The sequence below is a fragment of the Camelina sativa genome, chromosome 17 (assembly GCF_030686135.1).
Source record: "Camelina sativa cultivar CO46 ecotype springtype chromosome 17, ASM3068613v1".
Classification (NCBI taxonomy): domain Eukaryota; kingdom Viridiplantae; phylum Streptophyta; class Magnoliopsida; order Brassicales; family Brassicaceae; genus Camelina; species Camelina sativa.
Genome location: NC_141896.1, coordinates 22197001 through 22217884, shown reverse-complemented (window position 1 = coordinate 22217884; position 20884 = coordinate 22197001). Strand labels below are relative to the sequence as shown.

The 20884-nt window shown below is 33.7% G+C and overlaps 2 protein-coding genes and 2 pseudogenes across 3 annotated transcripts; 3 read left to right on the top strand and 1 right to left on the bottom strand.

Annotated features, from left to right (window-relative positions):
• Positions 1–8263: 8263 nt before the first annotated feature.
• Positions 8264–9568, top strand: LOC104757813 (agamous-like MADS-box protein AGL86 pseudogene; annotated as a pseudogene). Its single transcript, XR_015586294.1, has one exon. The product of XR_015586294.1 is annotated as an agamous-like MADS-box protein AGL86 pseudogene (transcript).
• A 4027-nt stretch (positions 9569–13595) lies between these two features.
• On the bottom strand, positions 13596–14917 carry LOC104759697 (putative F-box protein At1g32660 pseudogene; annotated as a pseudogene).
• A 1197-nt stretch (positions 14918–16114) lies between these two features.
• LOC104757812 (alkylated DNA repair protein ALKBH8 homolog) lies at positions 16115–18050 on the top strand. The gene is made up of 6 exons (XM_010480602.3): positions 16115–16557; positions 16657–16758; positions 16829–17044; positions 17127–17399; positions 17514–17579; positions 17663–18050. Exons 1-6 carry the CDS (start codon positions 16237–16239, stop codon positions 17723–17725), a joined length of 1041 nt encoding a protein of 346 aa, XP_010478904.1. The 5' UTR covers positions 16115–16236; the 3' UTR covers positions 17726–18050.
• Positions 18051–18670: 620 nt separating this feature from the next.
• Positions 18671–20770, top strand: LOC104757811 (GDSL esterase/lipase At1g31550). Its single transcript, XM_010480601.3, has 5 exons — positions 18671–19106; positions 19457–19669; positions 19757–19905; positions 20027–20303; positions 20393–20770. The coding sequence occupies exons 1-5, from the start codon at positions 18836–18838 to the stop codon at positions 20668–20670; spliced, it is 1188 nt and encodes a 395-aa protein (XP_010478903.1). The 5' UTR covers positions 18671–18835; the 3' UTR covers positions 20671–20770.
• The last annotated feature ends 114 nt before the right edge of the window (positions 20771–20884 follow it).

The following is a 20884-nucleotide window of genomic DNA, read 5'->3' as shown; positions in this document are numbered from 1 at the left end:
GCGACTTATAATTCTTGAACACGAGTGATAAGGCTGCATGGTCAGATTTTGAGACTCGAGCTAGATAGCTCAGTATCACCCCGTCTGGAAGCGAAGATAACAGAGACGGCGGAGGTGCTCTTTGAGACTTTGACGGTGGAATCGAACATTGTCGCCACCGCTACTGTTTTCCCGAGAGAGAGAAGAGGACTCTTTCTCAAAACGCAACTGTTTAGAAGAACAAAAAGAGAGAATTTTTTTTTTTTTTTTTAATTCCTTCATTCCTAAAACAAACCAATAAGAAAAAGGAAAATAATACCAAAAACCGAAACAAATCTCACCAATGTTATTTTTTTTTTTTTTCTTGTCAACAGCTTTATATGATTAGCTTAAAAAAAAGCCAATGTTATTAACATTGACTGAAATATGTAAAACATTAAATTGAAACAAAAAGAAATGAAAAAGACCATTTAAATTTTCAATTACAAAAATCTTAGAAAAAATTAAATATGGTCGGAGATATTCACATCTTATTTTATCCTCCTTTTCAAAATAAAAGTAAGAAAATAAATCTGTGGTTTTGTCTAAATAGACAAAAAAAAACAAAAAAAAAAGCAGATCATAGTTATCAAACAAGTCAAGCTTAAGAGAATTTTAATTACAGATTTTGAGTTTTTTTGATAAATACATATTTTGATCTTTATTGGAAAGTATATACTCTTCTCCATAATTCTGAACTTATTTAATGAAAATGTTACTTTTTTTCATATTTGTTTCGTACTGATTCTTTAACTTTTTGTTTTGTTTAGACATGAACATGTTAAGTTTTTAGTTTTAATCTTTCTAAATGTCTTGAAACCATATTTGATTTTTGTTTTTCTTGGTTAAAGAACCATAAATTAGTTTTTGACGGTAAACTAGAATGTAACTCTCTTGCTGTATTGGTCCGTGTGCAATTAAGAAGGTAGCATGTAATCGCCCTCCTCTACACTTACCACATTTCAAACCTATACCAAATTCTTAGGAAGAGGAATGACGCTTGGTTCCCATGCATGGTCACTCTTTGTTAGTATCATATAGACTGTATTTACGTCTTTTACTCTTCGTTAGGTATAAAAGATGGAAATAAAATAAGATATTCCTCCTTATTGAAAGATATAAATAACGAAATATGGGTGTTAGATTTTTCCTCTCATTAGTTGAAATATTTAAATAACGAAAAATCTTTTAAGATCTAATATGTGTTTTCCGAAGTCAGTTAGTACAGAGCTAAATTAAACAATAGCAAATAAACGCTACACCGAACGCCCTAGCTTACTAGATCCTCGAGAGCTCAAGCCTCAAAGCAAACGCAAACAACAGCAAATACTCAATGTACCGCTAATCACACCTCCCACACAACTAAAACCAGGGAATAATTAAAAGAAAACATCTCGACAAGAGACCCGAAGATGCTAACGAACTGGAGATGGAAAGGCAGCCACCACCGGTTGTATGGTCATTTTAGAGGGGTTGTATGAGTAAATGAAGAAGGAGCCAATTGTTTTTAACTAACACTAATAACGATTTGATATATATGGATATTGAATGAGTGATGAGTTTGACACAATTGGCTTATGATCATTTGACAAGTTTTGTTTTTGCTGGACAAAAAGACAATAGATGAGTTTGACACTATTGGCTTATTCATGTTACATTTTTTTACTAACTCATATTTCATTCTAGTTCCATCTATCGAAGCACCTTTAGAAGGAGATGGAACATTATCGTACATTACAAAAATTTAATCTAATGATGGTTTTTTTTCAGGAAAATATCAATCGAGATTTGTGCACCTAATTACCTGATTTTATATTAAGACTTAAACTAGACATCAAATACGTTAATGGGGAAGAAGAATAAATAAAATTTTATGTTACTCTTCTCCTTTAACATTTGAAGTGGAAGAAGAAGAAATGCATATACCTTACCAATAACTTGATACATATATAAATTCAGATAATGTTTCCTATTTCATGTTTATGGAACTATTCATATCACATTTAAAGGTAATATATGAAGAAGAAAATGTATTATATAGGTTTTGATATTTTAGTTTAGTATTAACAGTTTTCATGAAATGAAGAGAAATACGAGAAGCTTCAACCTCCTGATGTTAATACACCTTGTGCTCCATATGACCACTAGAATCGTTCCAAATTCTTGTACAAAAGGATAATATACTTTGTATATATAGATTAATAGATTATGAAATCGGATCTTATCCCACGAAATCTGTGGTAGTGGGTAACTTAGCGACTTGCTCCGCTAGGATTTCATCAACCACATGCATAGATAGTGCTTAAACAGCAAAAATAAATGTCTAAAGAAGAAGACGAAAATAAATGAATGTAGAGAATTAAATTATTGGATAAAATTCAAATAAAAATTGCTTGCTTTTTGTTTAAGTTGATGGCTTTCTCTTCTGATGGTGAACTTCCAAAAATGGATGTCTTCGGCTGCAAATGGTTGTTTAAAATTGGAAAAGTTAAAATATTAAGATGAACAAAATTGGGTTGAATGTTATTCAACTCATTAATCTCCAAAATAATGGTTGAACAAGTTGAACATTTTTGTTGTAGGATTAGTTTATTTTTCAACTTTTTTAGTTGAATGGGTTGAATAGTTATTTTCAACTTTTTTAATCCCTTCCATTCAAATGGTGAAATTTGGTTAAATATTTTTTTTCAACTTGTTCAACATTTTCAATTGTGCAACAATTTACACCATTCTTTTAGGTTAATGGGATGAAATCACTCTAATTAGCCAAAACCATAAGATAAATATTAACTGTGCAATGTTTGGACGTTTCTACTATTACCAGGATGGACAAGATCTCATTTGCCTCCTACATCCTCTCGCTCTCTGGAGATGTGACTTTTGTTGGCAAGAAATTTCAGAGAGAGAAGGAGGAGGACATAGCTATGGAAGAACAAAACAAGAAAGAGAAAAAAACTGAGAGTGACCGGAACTTCGAGAAAGCTAGGCGTGAGGAAATTAAACTTGAGAAGGAGCTCCTGGAGATAGGTAAGAGGGTTCTTCTTCATAAAGCTAAAGAAAACCCGAATGATCTCCTTGCAAATCTAATTACGGTGGCTCTCGTGATCGACTTGCTCGGCGGTGAAGAAACTGAAGATTGATTTTTCTCTCAGACTGTGTGTGGCGGTAAGGTTTATTTATGGTTTTGGTTAGAGTGATTTCATCCTTAAATCAAAGTGGTTTATTTATCTTATGGTTGTGTAATCTAGAGTGATTTCATCTCATCCTCTTGACTTAAAAAATCTTAGACTATCTTTTGGTTGTGTAATCTTTTCCCTAATTTCCCTTTTTTTTTTGTTTTTCTGGTTAGATTGTGTAATGGATGAATCATTTAATGTGAGAACTACTTCCAATTAGATTAGAATCTTTCCTCAAATTAAAAATAGAAACAAGTAATCAAAGTCCAATAGATAAAGTGATAGATTTTCTAGTAATTATAATCGATTAAAAAAATCGGAAACCTCGTAGATTTAATAACAGTTATTAATTTCATTCATAATGTGAAGATATAATTTTCAAAGCTACTTTTAGATCGTTTTATTTACAATATCTTATAATTTATAAATTATCGCCTTCCCATATACATTTCTTACTTTTTTTCCATTTTATGCTTTTAATTTTTGAATGGTAAGATTAACTATACTTTAAATAACTAATAGATAGCTAATAAAATTACTCTTTTCTTATAATCAAGTCACTTATTTTTTTCAACGTAATAAATTATTCAAGATTTAAACATATGATTTCGAAGCTGTATTTGGATCACATTATATACCAGTCTCTCATGTAATATTTAACTAGGTAATAACCCGTGCTGTTGCACGGGATGAAATTTTTGTTTGATATATTACATTTGTAAATATATTTATTTAGTATAACATTTATAATACAAACTTATATTAATTTGAATTCATCAAGTTTATGAAAGTTTAAAATATTAATCGTTTCACCATAAATTTTAGATTGATATGATGATGGATTTGAGTCAAATGTGAACCGAATAAGTGATCGCTTAGATTTTAATGAAAATCTTAAACTATCAAATCAGATAAAAACTACCAAAAACTAAAATTTCATGAACCAAATGATTTAAATAAAATTGTTAACCCGGTCAAACTTGTCCACTAAGCCATCCCGAATAGGTTTAAATATTTTGAGCCGCAAAATGTCTTTGCATCTGCCCAGTTTGAATTCGTGAGATCCGCGGGTAACCCACATGCATTTCAATAAATTATTTTTTCTAATATATAAAATATATTTAAACCTTAAACTTAATTATTTTAATAAAGTTTTGTGTTAAAGTTTTTTAAAGTAACACATTTTTTTTTGTTAAAAACACAATGGCATATAGCTGCAAATAATAAATCAGAATGAGGTTAAATAACTAAATGTGTCTCAGCTATTGGTATAATACTAGGTAAAAGTCCGCGCATATGCGCGGATTGCTGTATTAGTTATGTTAATTAATTTAATAATTATAAAGTTTGCGAATATTTTTAGAAATGTTTCTCTCATCTATCCATTTTCAAAAATATCCATTTTTAAATATGCAAAATTATAAAGTTTTATAAGATATTTCTAGATAATACGTACTACTTAGAGACTCGATCCAACTATTTATAAAGTTTTTTTTTGTCAAATTTAAAAGATTTTGAAAAGTTTTTAAAAGGTATTTATAAAGTATATATAAAATTTTACACATATATATATATATATATTGTCAACCATCGTTGATTTAGTAATATATTATTATTGTAGGGGTTCATGGTGTGGAGTTTGATTATGAAAAGAATGAGATCAAAGTAAATGGAAATATTGAAGTCGTGAAGATTCAGAAGCAAATCGAGAAATGGAGCAAGAAAAAAGTAGAGCTTATCTCTCCCAAACCTCGTAGATTGAACAACAGTTATTAATTTCATTCATAATGTGAAGATATAATTTTCAAAGCTACTTTTAGATCGTTTTATTTACAATATCTTATAATTTATAAATTATCGCCTTCCCATATACATTTTTTACTTTTTTCTATTTTATGCTTTTAATTTTTGAATGGTTAGATTCACTGTACTTTAAATAACTAATAGATAGCTAATAAAATTACTCTTTTCTTAAAATTAAGTCACTTATTGTTTTCAACGTAATAAATTATTCAAGATTTAAAAATATGATTTCGAAGCTGTATTTGGATCACATTATATACCAGTCTCTCATGTAATATTTAATTTCTAGTATATATGTTTGAATTTTTTTTAAAAAGAAATCAAAGAATAAATAAATAAATTCTATTTTGTAAATGCATTTAGTAATATGATCACCTATCAAACAAAATGCAGTATAAGGCACAGTGGGATTTCTATTTTGAAAATTTTTTTCAGATACTACAAGTGGCTAGAGAGAAAATAGAGATTAACTGTTAATTACAACTAATTGACTCCTTGATATATCATGGTTTTTGTAGTTTTTAACCATGATATAACGAGTCTTTTAGAGTCTTTTGATTTATTTTCTAGGATGTTTTTGAGTCTTTACAGGTTTTCTAGGATTTTGGCATGAAAGAAGAAAAATAGAGCAATTTGGATCATTTTGGAGCATCAATTCGAAGGAAATCAATTTGGAGTCTGATCCTATGAGTAGCATCGACTGACACCACATAAGGGGGCATCGATCGACACCCCTCTCTGCCGACTCAAGACCCAAGTTTTGGAAAATTTACAAAAGTTGCCCAAAGTCTTCCATAATTGCAACATAAGTCTCTAACGTGTTTTAGGACATATATATATAGTTTTTAGGTTTTTGCAAACCCTTAAGTTTTATTCTAGCAAGTTTTTATTTTTCTGCAATCCTGTGAGATTTGGAGAGCTTTGGAGAGAGAGAGATCAGATCTGCTTTGTAGAGAAGAATTCTTGAACTCCTTCTTACTCTTTATAATCTCAATTGCTTATTATTCAGAAAGATGTTTTGTTCTTCAATGATTATGTCTGAGTAGTTTGCTTGTTAGGTTCAGGATTTTTCATAGGGTTTTTATGATTTATAATCTTATCATAGTTAATATTATTTCTGTTTTACAAAAAGTGTCATATTTGGACATGTTTCACGCACAGTATAGATAGTTTGAGACATCCCTATTTAGACTTATATTTAAACATGAAAAGTAGTTTTGTTATGGCACATGAATTAATTTGTTATGTAACAAACCATTAGTAATTAAGCTAGTAAGCAAATAAGAATATACTACATAAAACTGAATTTTTTTTGTCGACAAAAGATTAGCTTAGACGAGCCAATTGGATGGAAAAAAACAGAATACATTGTATCAATTAAATTGTATAAAAAAACTAAGTGATGTAATTTTAAACTACTTATTTATAAGTGAAGCAAATATATGACTTAGCATCAATTACATTAATTGATGTTATAATTATCTAATGACATTATTTATTTAAAAACTGATTCAATTTTAATGATTTAAGGAGCTACATAATAAAGACAATGTATTAATAGATTTAATAACAGTTGTTAAATTCATTCATAATTTGAAGACTTAATTTTCAAAGCTACTATTGGATCGTCTTATTTACAATATTTTATAGTTTATAAATTATCGCCTTACCATATACCTTTCTTACTTTTTCATTTTATGATTTTAATTTTTGAATGGTTAGATTCACTGTATTTTCAATAACTAATAGATAAATAATAAAACCACTCTTTTTAAAAAATTAAGAATTTAATTTTTAGTCAACTTAATAAAATTATTCAAGATTAAAAAAATATGATTTCAAAGCTGTAATTGGATCACATTTATACCAGTCTCTCATGTAATATTTAATTTCTAGTATATATGTTTGAAACAATCTTTTTCAAGAAATCAAAGAATAAATAAATAATTTCTATTTTGTAAATGCATTCTATGTTGCATGGAAACTTTTTTAGAGGTCTGTTTCCCGTTTCCGAAACGTTTCGGAAACAGAAACTCGTGGAAACTTGGAAACAAGACACGAAAACACGATTTCTAAAAATTTATGTTTGGAAACACAATGGAAGCTCTATTTCCGTTTTAGAAACACGACAAAAACCCTATTTTTTAGTTTGAAACTTAATAAATAAATAATTTAGAAATATAAAACTTCATTAAAGATAAAAATATATAATATTATTAATGTTTTAGTTCAACTATTTAATATTTATATTTTGGAGTTTTGTTGTTTGACGATTTTTGATATGGTTTTTATGTTTGGTGTTTTATTATATATATATATATATATATAAATATATAACTTTTCCAAAACGTTTCCCCATTTCCTAATTTTTGAAAAAAATCGTTTCCCGTTTCCAAATTTTTTGCTTGCACGTTTTCATTTCCGTTTCCATGCAACCTAAGCATTTAGTAATATGATCACTTGTCAGACGAACTGCAGTGGATTTCTATTTTCCATTTTTTTTTTGGATACTGCAAGTGGCTAGAGAGAAAATATAGATTAGCTGTTAATTACAACTAATTTATTCCTCATAATTAGCTGGGAATTGTTTAAAAAAATTCAATAAATAATTTAATCCTAAAAACGGAAAAAAATACAACAGAAAGTTCTCTAAAATAATGATTAATATAGCTTACACATATAATTCATTTGTGAGCTTTTATATACTCATGATTTTTACATTTACATTGAATTTTTTTCTGAAGATGTAGTACTATATTCTTATACAAAATGCAAAATTTTAAAATATTACAAAACTTCATAGTTTATCAACAAAGCTTGAAATTACCTTGAGTCTAGAAATTCCGACTCAAGACGGTCGATAGCTTCTTGCGGAAAAAACAAAACCTTAAAGTTCAAATTTAAAGTCATAAAACACAAAAGCTATTATTAGTCATTAGTGGCCCTCTCAATCAATAAAATGCAAAATGCAAAATTTTAAAATATTACAAAATTTCATAGTTTATCAACAAAGCTTGAAATTACCATTAAAAGAAAAATGAGAGTTATAGATGAAGATAGCCTATTCTTAGTAAAAAAAGCAAAACCTTAAAGTTCATATTTAAAGTCATAAACACAAAAGCTATAAATCACTCATTAGTGGCCCTCTCAATTAATAAAATAGAAAACAAATCTTTATTGCTATATCTTCGTATTAATGAGTCCAGCTAAGCAGCAAGTAACCTAATGACTACATGCACCCGTTTCGTTACTAATATAAATAGAGTCTTCATAGCCAAACATCTAAACACAACACACCACACACAGAAAAAAGAAAAGCAAAGAAAGATGAAGGGGAGGTTGAAGTTATCGCTCATAGCTAACAACTACCTGAGGAAACAAACATTCAAGAAGAGGAAGGCAGGGATAGTGAAGAAACTCCATGAGTTCACGACTCTCTGCGGTGTGAAAGCCTGTGCGGTCATCTGCAGCCCGTACGAGAATCCGGTGGTGTGGCCGTCAGCGGAAGGCGTCCAAGAGGTGGTTTCGAAGGTTATGGAGTTACCGGTGGAAAATCAGTGCAAGTATATGTTTAATCACGAGAGCTATTTGCGTCGCGAAATTAACAAAGCAGAAAAGAAAGTGGAAAATCTGCGTAGTGACAACCGAGAGACTCAGCTTAGACAACTTATGTTTGATTGTCTCGAAGGCAAGATGAATCAGCACCCGTATGCTGCAACGGACCTTCAAGATCTGAGGTCTTTTATTGGTGGCTATATCAAGAAGCTTGATTCCAGGATGAATGCCCTTACATTAGAAAATGGTGAGTCCTCTTCCTCCACTCTGCTTGTTCCTACTTCAGTTGCTGGTGCAGATTCTCCTGCTGTTGAGGTTACTGGTCATCCTGTTACTGCGGATGCATCTATGGTAACTGCTCCTAATGGATTTTATGGTTATTTTCCCGATAACGGTATGACTATGAATCCGAATCCGAGTCAGCATGAATCGTTGGTTAAACACCATGTTCCTTTTGGGTCGGTTCAACACCATGTTCCTGTTGACTCGGTTCAACACCATGTTCCTTTTGGGTCGGTTCAACACCATGTTCCTTTTGGGCCGGTTCAACATGGAATCTATGATATGAATTTGCACCAGGATATGAGTTTGGATCCAAATCAGTATCTGGATCAACAGGGATCATTTATGAATATGTTGCTGGGACATCCACAACAGATGGGTTATGATGGAGAGAATGCTCAAATCCCTCTTATGAACGACAACTATCACCAGCTACCAACCATGGATTTTGCTACAACTGGTCACATGCCTTCCATCAACGCCAACACCAACACCAACACCATTGCGGGTGTTTATGCTCCTAATGACATCAATGGTCTTATATCAGAAGATGTGGATTTCTAATAAGCGAAGTGTCAATTGTTTGCATTTGTGTTTGTTCATTTCAAAGGACAAATATTTGATGATGTTTTTAACTTTCTAGTCCTCTACCTTTGAATGGATTCTATTATTTATGGTATTAGATACTGTATCAAAATGTTGACCAAAATAAATAAATTAATATTGTATCGAAATTTTAATTATATTTGAAAAGGTTAAGTCATAAAATAATGTTTACTAATTTGTTTAGCTCTTAGATTAGTTTATAATAAGATATATAATAAGATTTTTTACCTCGAATATCCAGATTGTTATCTCTTGTGAATTCGTTTTGTAAACTCTTCCCTCCTCAGTAGGTTAGCAATCATAGAGTACAATTCTAATTAATCCGAGACAAAGCCGGTCAACGGCGAGCAACTCCATGAGCTATATATTCTAGAATGGAACCTCACAACTCGCCGGCATAGAAATTTTGCTAGGGTGTTGAATCTGAACTATGTAATCCTTGAAAGCTGACGTTAGCTAGGGCATGCACTATGTCTGTCACCATCATTGAGGCTCGTGCTTGGATTGGATACTTAACAGATTTTGTAAGAGAAGAAGATGAATCAAAAGGGAAATGGCTTTGAAGTCCAAAACACTTAGGAATCCAAACACTTACCATAGAAAAAGAATTTGCAAAATAAAATCTGATAGAGAACTCATCTCCACATTAATATCGTAATGATGGTTATCGGGAATTTGTTATCGGACATACAAGATGCGGACGAGTACTCCCCAATATCAGACTGGACCATTCTCTTCAGAGCCTCCAAACCCTTCACTTGCATCCAAGCCATCCCCTTTTGATTGCGCCACTTCATTTCCTCAGACTCACACCAAAACAAATTCCCGAAAGTGTCAGAATAGTAAACCAATTCATCTACCACACAACTCTTGGTGTCTTGACATCTTGTAGATTGGAGTCACGTAAATCTTTCCCCCATTTACCTTCAGTGGGAGAGTAATAGAAGCTATGATTGTACTGATCCAAAAAGTAAACCTACTTCTCCATCACCACACTGCCACGGATCCAACAATTCAGGCGAACCCACCAGCGACTTATAATTCTTGAACACGAGTGATAAGGCTGCATGGTCAGATTTTGAGACTCGAGCTAGATAGCTCAGTATCACCCCGTCTGGAAGCGAAGATAACAGAGACGGCGGAGGTGCTCTTTGAGACTTTGACGGTGGAATCGAACATTGTCGCCACCGCTACTGTTTTCCCGAGAGAGAGAAGAGGACTCTTTCTCAAAACGCAACTGTTTAGAAGAACAAAAAGAGAGAATTTTTTTTTTTTTTTTTAATTCCTTCATTCCTAAAACAAACCAATAAGAAAAAGGAAAATAATACCAAAAACCGAAACAAATCTCACCAATGTTATTTTTTTTTTTTTTCTTGTCAACAGCTTTATATGATTAGCTTAAAAAAAAAGCCAATGTTATTAACATTGACTGAAATATGTAAAACATTAAATTGAAACAAAAAAAAATGAAAAAGACCATTTAAATTTTCAATTACAAAAATCCTAGAAAAAATTAAATATGGGCGGAGATATTCACATCTTATTCTATCCTCCTTTTTAAAATAAAAGTAAAAAAATAAATCTGTGGTTTTGTTTAAATAGACAAAAAAAAAACAAAAAAAAACAGATCATAGTTATCAAACAACTTAAGCTTAAGAGAATTTTAATTACAGATTTTGAGTCTTTTTTGATAAATACATATTTTGATCTTTATTGGGAAGTATATACTCTTCTCCATAATTCTGAACTTATTTATTGAAAATGTTACTTTTTGTTCATATTTGTTTCGTACTGATTCTTTAACTTTTTGTTTTTTTGACATGAACATGTTAAGTTTTTAGTTTTAATCTTTCTAAATGTCTTGAAACCATATTTGATTTTTGTTTTTCTTGGTTAAAGAACCATAAATTAGTTTTTGACGGTAAACTAGAATGTAACTCTCTTGCTGTATTGGTCCGTGTGCAGTTAAGAAGGTAGCATGTAATCGCCCTCCTCTACACTTACCACATTTCAAACCTATACCAAATTCTTAGGAAGAGGAATGATGCTTGGTTCCCATGCATGGTCACTCTTTGTTAGTATCATATAGACTGTATGTACGTCTTTCACTCTTCGTTAGGTACAAAAGATGGAAATAAAATAAGATATTCCTCCTTATTGAAAGATATAAATAACGAAATATGGGTGTTAGATTTTTCCTCTCATTAGTTGAAATATTTAAAGAACAAAAAATCTTTCAAGATCTAATATGTGTTTTCCGAAGTCGGCTAGTACAGAGCTAAATTAAACAATAGCAAATAAACGCTACACCGAACGCCCTAGCTTACTAGATCCTCGAGAGCTCAAGCCTCAAAGCAAACGCAAACAACAGCAAATACTCAATGTACCGCTAACCACACCTCCCACACAACTAAAACCAGGGAATAATTAAAAGAAAACATCTCGACAAGAGACCTGAAGATGCTAACGAACTGGAGATGGAAAGGCAGCCACCACCGATTGTATGGTCATTTTAGAGGGGTTGTATGAGTAAATGAAGAAGGAGCCAACTGTTTTTAACTAACCTAATAACGATTTGATATATATGGATATTGAATGAGTGATGAGTTTGACACAATTGGCTTATGATCATGTGACAAGTTTTGTTTTTGCTGGACAAAAAGACAATAGATGAGTTTGACACTATTGGCTTATTCATGTTACATTTTTTTACTAACTCATATTTCATTCTAGTTCCATCTATCGAAGCACCTTTAGAAGGAGATGGAACATTATCGTACATTACAAAAATTTAATCTAATGATGGTTTTCTTTTCAGGAAAATATCGATCGAGATTTGTGCACCTAATGACCTGATTTTATATTAAGACTTAAACTAGACATCAAATACGTTAATGGGGAAGAAGAAGAAGTAAAATTTTACGTTACTCTTCTCCTTTAACATTTGAAGTGGAAGAAGAAGAAATGCATATACCTTACCAATAACTTGATACATATATAAATTCAGATAATGTTTCCTATTTCATGTTTATGGAACTATTAATATCACATTTAAAGGTAATATATGAAGAAGAAAATGTATTATATAGGTTTTGATATTTTAGTTTATTATTAACAGTTTTCATGAAATGAAGAGAAATACGAGAAGCTTCAACCTCCTGATGTTAATACACCTTGTGCTCCATATGACCACTAGAATCGTTCCAAATTCTTGTACAAAAGGATAATATACTTTGTATATATAGATTAATAGATTATGAAATCGGATCGTATCCCACGAAATCTGTGGTAGTGGGTAACTTAGCGACTTGCTCCGCTAGGATTTCATCAACCACATGCATAGATAGTGCTTAAACAGCGAAAATAAATGTCTAAAGAAGAAAAAGAAAATAAATGAATGTGGAGAATTAAATTACTGGATAAAATTCAAATAAAAATTGCTTGCTTTTTGTTTAAGTTGATGGCTTTTTCTTCTGATGGTGAGCTTCTAAAAATGGATGTCTTCGGCTGCAAATGGTTGTTTAAAATTGGAAAAGTTAAAAATATTAAGTTGAATAAAATTGGATTGAATGTTATTCAACTTATTAATCTCCAAAATAATGGTTGAAAGACCACATATTTGACACGCATCAAAACTTCATAAGAGACTTGGCCGGTGTTCTTGTCAGAAAAGTCATCTGTTGAAGAGAGAGCGGATCTAAGTCTACCTTACTTGTTTTTTTGTCTTGCTCAAAAAAGAGTAATACGAGAAGCTTCCAAACAAAAAGAGGATGTAAATCAAAGAAGCAGAAAAAAAGAAAAACCGAAGCATGCAATTAGAAGGTTTCACTTTGAGTACAAACGAAAGACTAAATGGTTTCATTTTGAAGGTTCCAAATTGAAGGACAAAGCACGTACGTAGCTATTTTACTATTTATACAAGTGTTTTTGTATTTTCCTGTGGTCGTCTATTGCTAAAGAAGTGAAGATCATTTAACTTATTGGTTTCTACAGTGGTCAGCACCATAGCCAAAGAATTCTACAATCCATTAGAGGAGAAATTGTAAGTGATTTGAGTTCTTCAGTTGTTGATTAAATATTGAAAGTAAAAGTAAAAATAAATAAAAGACAAGATTTTTCAATGCTCTCTTACATTAGAGGATCCTTGGAATCAAGTTAAATTAGAGGATATTTAAAAAAGCCAAGACTCTCCACGTGTTGATGTGCGATCAGAACAAAATAATCCTCGGGTCTATCATGGAATCCATAAGAGCGCCTAAACTCTTCACTGTCTCCAATTCCTAGGAGCCTAACTCTTCTTATGTTTTGTGTTTCAACATTGTAGTAGAAAATGTAGAAGGGTCGAACATTGCGTGATAACTTTGTTGGGGCGATAATGATCTCACCAGCCTTGTTGGTGCCAGGAAAAGATATTTCACCACACTCAATATCATCCCACACAGAGGAGGGTATAACACATGTTTGCTTTGACCATTCAGGTTTCTCGGCGTCTTCTAGTATCCACAAATAAAAACTAGTGAAACGAGCATAAGGGTGTCTCACAATGGAAGCTAGTTTCCCTTTGTATTCTAAGAAAACTGATTCGTCCCCGCTTAGCACAACATCACTAGGTACTTTGATGAAACTTAGTTTCTCAGATCTAACATCGAAACGCACAAAAGCTTGACCTGTAGTTTGGGTGAAGAAAGCAACATAGTACAGAAAACCGTTGATGCATACACTAGCTGAACTCGTCCTATAAGGTAAAGTGGTACCTTTAATGGGTCTCCATCCTTGACCACTTCCCACTGTTAATACCTTGTGCTCCAGATTACCAATATAATCATTCAGATTTCTTGAAGAACATGATAATGCTTTGAATTGATCATCAATCGGATCGTATCCCACAAAAGAAGCAATGGGACCTCCAGCAGGTAACTTAACGACTTGCTCCATGCTAGGGTTACACATCATCATCCATGAGTTTGCTTTCACAGCGAGAATGCCATGGAGAGAAGCCAAAAATTGTCTGTAGTATGCAAAGGTGGTGGGAATTGCCATCTCGAAGCTGGGTACCAAAAAAGAAGACTGATGCTTCTCTCCCTCGTCGTGTTGAAACGAGAAGAAGAAGGTAAGCTTCTGCTCAGGCGTGGTGAATACACCATTACTCAAAGCGACTATAAACCGTGATTGCTTCGAGGACATAGCAAAGAAGGAATCAATGAATTTTTGGCTTCCGATGATGGATGACCACGTCTTTGACACGCATCGGGAATTCATAAGAGTCTTGGCACGCACTCTAGTCAGTATAGCCATCTGTAGATCAAGAGAGAGCGAATCAAAAGCTGACTTACTTGGGTTTGTGTCTTTCTCATCCTCCTCCTCGTTACGTTTCATGGCGTCTCCCAAGCAAACCCTAGATTCGACTCGATTAGTAAAAGAGGTTTGATTCTTGTAGCCCTTCACTATAGAATTCGCAGAAACCATTTCAGACCTAACTTGGGGTCCTTCTTATCTTCCTAAGGAAACCCTAACCATTTTTTCCCCAAAATTTTTTTTGTTTTACGTTTTTTTCTTCTTGACCTTCTTCTCTTCAAAGAGTGTGAATTAGGTGACTAAGGAAATTAAAAAAAAAAAGACAAAAATATTCCTCAAAATTTATTTATTTTGTGAATATTGAATAATGAATGGTAAAGAAAGTGAAAAATCTTTCAGAGAGAGAAAGCTTCCGTTTATGCTTTCCGGCGAAATATAAATCGTCGGTTTTTTGTTTCCGGCTTTGTCCGGTTTTCTTTCTCGCCTAAATGCGAGCTTCTGTTTTTTTCTGTTTTGCTTTGCTTCTCCTTTTGCAGGATCTGTCTTCTTTCTCTTTTAAAGAGATAGCCGAGATCTGTTCAGAGTTTCTGAATTTTCAGATTGCTCGATTCCATTCAAAAGGAGAGTAAGTCCTCGTACCATTGGTTGCCATATCGGCTTTGGATGATGGTTTCTTCTTCGGTTTGAGAATCGTGATGGGAGGAATTCGTGGATGGTGAAGAACGAATTAGGAGAGCGAAGTTTTGCGACTAATTTGGCATCTCATCTTCTTGCGTCTTCCTGAGTTAAATAGATCTGATGTTTTTAGAGCCTCTGTTTCTTCATTCTCGGAGAAAACTGCAAAAGGTTTATGATGGAATTCGGAGTAAGAAGCTGGAATCGGTTAGACTCCCAGGGCGGAAAGCGTGATTTTCTAGTCGGAGAATTTTTGGATCTAATCGGCGATTCAACTCCGGTGGAAAAACGGTGACGAGTCGGTTGTTTCCACCCCAACTTTGCTCATTAACACGTGTCTAAAGTCTAAACACGTGTCCTTCTCTAAACCTAGTTTCTGCTTTACTGTAAAATTGTAATGGATTTAAGGTTGGGTTTAAGTTTGGGCTTTGTATTTTGAGTTGTTGGGCTCCGTTTCATCATGTATTCTCTTTTGTGAGAATTAATATTAGAATGTCGACAAAAAAAAATAAAAAAAAAGAATGGTAAAGAAAGTGAAACAAAACAAGATCAGTCTCTGGCACGCCAAGCGCGTACCTCTCCGCATCATGTTTTGTATGTAAACAATTTTCCACCAAATTGGCTCGTTTGAGCTAATCTTTTGTTGAAAAAAAAAAAAAAAAAAAAAAAAAAACAAAACAAGATCAGTCATGCCAACGTCAAATGGGCCTTGAGGCCCATTTTACGCTTAAACGTCGTCGTATTATTGACCCTACGACGAAAATAACGCCGTGAAACCAAAACACCTCAGTCGATCGGAGAAAGTTACAGTCAAATAATTCCGAGAATGGTTCAGCCTCGATTCGTCCGTCCGACGCAGTCATCACCTTCCTCCGATACCGGAGAACCAAATTCATCCAACCTATACGTGGCGAATTGTGGACCGGCGGTTGGACTATCAGACGACGCAATCGCGGCGGTGTTCGCTGATTTCGGTGAAGTGAAAGGCGTATACGCAGCGGACGAGAGCGGCGTTCGCGTCATCATATCTTTCGCGAATCCTTTCTCGGCGAAATCTGCTCTAGAAGCCTTGAATGGTCGGCCATGCCCGGACCTTAAAGGACGGTCTTTGCATATTCGATACTCAGTTCTTCAATTAGCTTCCGAGGTACTTCCAATTACAATACTGGATCCGTTAATGGGTCATGATTAGATTTTTGTATATGTCTCAAAGTTTTGATCTTTATGTGTTGGTTGTAACATGTAGACGCAGGTGAATGATTGTGTTCCAGTGTCTTTAGTTGATTCAGAGTTGAACATCCCAGGGCTTTTCCTAATTCCTGAATTTGTCAGTGTAGAAGAAGAACAGGTACATAGTATTTTGTAATGGTGCTTAAGGTGTAGTAGGTGTTATACTTATTGGGTTCTGTCTTTATTAGCAATTGCTTGCAGCTGTTGATGCTAGGCCTTGGATTGGTCTAGCCAAACGGCGTGTTCAACACTATGGTTATGAGTTTTGTTACGGGACTAGAAATGTTGATACTAAGAAGCCTCTTGGGGAGCTTCCATCGTTTGTTTCTCCTATACTCGAAAGAATCTCGTTGTTCTCGAACCTTGATAACGACCAATCAAGCTTGGATTTGGACCAATTAACGGTACATCATCACACTCTCTGTAACTTAGATTAAAATGTTTTTAACTACATTGAAGGCTGAGGGATTTTTGTGAAAACATTAGGTAAATGAGTACCCATCTGGGGTGGGTTTATCGCCTCACATTGATACACATTCAGCATTTGAAGATTGCATTTTCAGCCTATCTTTAGCTGGTCCTTGTATAATGGAGTTCAGAAGATACTCTGTTTCTACATGGAAAGCCTCAACTGCTGATGCTGAGAAGTTGGGTGACTCCTCTTGTATCAAAAAGGCCTTATATCTTCCTCCTCGATCTATGCTATTATTATCCGGGGAAGCACGCTATGCTTGGAATCACTACATTCCTCATCACAAGGTTGTATTCTTATTTATCACCACAAACTTCATTTGGATATCTCCTTGGCTCTCACCATGATATTTTTACTGCATTTCTCTATTAGTTGGTAACCGTTGTACTGTGCTCTTATAGATTGACAAGGTGAAGGATAAAGTTATTAGAAGGAGTCCGAGAAGAGTATCTTTCACAATACGAAAGGTAATATATAGAAATCATACTTGTGACCACTATGTGCTTTTTCAGTTGATGTTGAGAGACAATAAATTCAAATTTTTTTGCAGGTGAGAAATCATCCCTGCAGGTGTACCTATCCACAATACTGTGACTCTCAGCAACAAAGATAACTGAAGAAGAGGATAAAGATGAAAGGAAGAATATGTTAAGTATAGACAAGATGCATTTGGAGAAGAAAATGATACATTTTTGTAGTTGGTCCTTGTATAATGGACAGAGTATCTTCTGAATTCAAATCTAGTTCTTCTAGTCTATAAACATTCAAATCTAGTCTATAAACATTCTAATCTAGTCTTTCTTTAGCTGGTCCTTGTATAATGGAATTTAGACTAGATTTGAAAGTTTATATTAGTTTTGATATTCAAATTGTTACTCAGTGTTCCAAATGTTCTAAATTCACAATTATGATTTCATATAAGAAACAACCTTCTTCAAGTCTTTCTTCTCATTTGTTGTATTTTCATTTATTTCAGTTCAATATCTCTTTTATACACTACATCTAAAATCAACAAAATATTACAACTAAAACGATATATTGCAACAATAGGCAACTTGCAACACCACACCCTAACTTCGGTTCGATTGTTATAGGGGGAAGCAATGGACACAATTTCACTTTTCTAAATACTTCAAATTATCCGGAAGCAATGGACACAATTTCACTTTTCTAAATACTTCAAATTATGTTACGAACTTACGATCATTTATGAGCTCAAGCTTTACGCTTATGACTTATCCTACATATGAACTCACTATATTCCCTATGATATTATTGAAACAAGCTTATTGAAACCGAGTCCTTGTTAGTGGTTTGGTGAATGTATTAACGTTCGAAGACTGGACACAATGTAAATTTTGCATTTAGGTGAGAAAGAGAGCATATTTATTGTATTTTTGCAACAAATCTAGTTGTCTTATACTCCGTCCACTTCTCAGTTGCAAATAGATATTTTCTAGAGGGTGGTTAAAACTTCAAAGTCAAAGTACCCGTTTTAAACGATACAAATACAAAAGTTTTGTAGGCCATAAAAGGTGAACTGCTTTACCCCACCCTTATTATTGATAAGGCAACAAGAAACAGTACTCACTGAGTAATCACAATTCAACTATACAGTTAGTTGTATTAGTTTTGGAAGATAACAAATCATAATAAAATAGAACAAAAACAAAACACAAAAAAAAAAAGATAGAAAGTGAGAAAGTCACTTGTGACCTCTCACATGGCGTCGCTAGAGTCTCATGTGTTGATGGGGATAGTTAGCCTGGTCTTTTTATCTGCTCTTTTTGGCACTATCGTAAGCTCGGAATCGCAATGCCGAAGTTTCGAATCCATCATCAGTTTCGGCGATTCAATTGCCGACACAGGAAACTTGCTCGGTCTCTCGGACCAAAACAATCTTCCTATGAGCGCGTTTCCACCGTACGGAGAAACTTTCTTCCACCACCCAACCGGTCGTTACTCCGATGGCCGCCTCATCATTGACTTCATTGGTACTTCTCTTTCTTTATGTAATTGACTGTGATCAGTCTGCGGTTTTAACTCTCGGAAGAGTCAAAGAAAACAAAACCTTGTGTTAGAAAATAATCTTGTTAAGGTAGTAATAGATTTAGGGGCTCTTTCTTCGTTTTCCTTTTTGTCTTATGTAAACTCTTGTTCTGTTTTCTTGTTTTGGCGTATTTTTTTTTCGATTTAATGATTTTTTTTTTTTTTTTTCGGGTTCTGTTTACTGAATTCTTAGTGTTTCTTCTGTAAAATATTTCTATGTTTATCTTTTTTTTTTCTTGAACTGCAAGTTAATAATGTAAACCGTTAAGTGATGGTCCAATTTTTTTATTTACAGCTGAATTTTTGGGGCTTCCTTATGTGCCTCCTTACTTCGGATCTAAAAATGAAAACTTTGAGAAAGGAGTTAATTTTGCTGTAGCCTCAGCAACGGCATTGGAAAGTTCTTTTCTCGAGGAGAGAGGATACCATTGTCCTCACAACATCAGTTTAGGAGTTCAGCTTAAGATCTTCAAAGAGAGTTTACCAAATCTATGTGGTTTGCCATCAGGTAGTGAACTAAGATCGACTTTAGTGGAGTCACTATTGTGTATTTGTTTTTATGTGGTTTGAGCTGATCACTTGTATTTGTTCTTAGACTGTAGAGATATGATTGGAAATGCTTTGATTCTCATGGGAGAGATTGGAGCGAATGATTATAATTTCCCATTCTTCGAAAGCAGACCCTTTGATGAGGTCAAAGAGCTAGTCCCGTTTGTGATTAGTACTATTTCTTCTGCCATCACGGTAACAGTTTTAATAGGATTCTTGATATGCTACTGCTAGCCACAATAACGAGTAAAACAGATTTGATTAATTAGGTTTTTTAAAACTATGTTTGTTGCTTTGGGACTGTGTTTGAATCCAGGAGTTGATTGGTATGGGGGGAAGAACATTTCTGGTGCCGGGAGGGTTCCCTATTGGATGCTCAGTAGCATTTTTGACATTATATCAAACATCAAACATGGAAGAATATGATCCTTTAACAGGATGTTTGAAATGGCCGAACAAGTTTGGGGAATACCACAGCGAGCAGCTTCAGGTAGAACTCAATAGACTCAGGAAGCTCAACCCTCATGTCAACATCATATATGCTGACTACTACAATGCTTCCTTGAGCCTTGGCCAAGAACCAGCCAAATACAGTTAGCCTTCTTCATTCCTCCACTAAATCTCCACAACCAATTTACTGATTCGGTATTAACCGAGTTTTGCAAATCAATGATATTTTCAGGATTCATAAACGGAACCTTGTCGGCTTGTTGCGGTGTAGGAAGACCGTACAACTTCAGCTTTAGTCAAAGTTGTGGAAGTGCAGGAGTAAAATCTTGTAACGATCCTTCAAAGTACGTAGCCTGGGATGGCATTCATATGACTGAGGCTGCACATAAGTTGATGGCCGATGGATTACTCAAAGGACCATATGCGACTCCTCCTTTCAATTGGTCATGCCTCAGCTCCAAAATTAAGAACGAGAACTCATTAGAAAACACAATATTATTTGATGAGTAGTTGACGCAAGTTTGTCTCAAAATTTATAATCTGTTCTCAAATAATTCTAGTACTATTCGTTTAGAGTTAAATCACAAAAATTAATACACTTATTATCAAATTTAATTTTGGTTTCTTAATATGTATGAAATACTTTAAACTTGGATTAACTATAAACAAAGGGAGTATGGTCTAAGTATGTTTATGTTCACTTTTGTAATATTGTGTTGTTGTC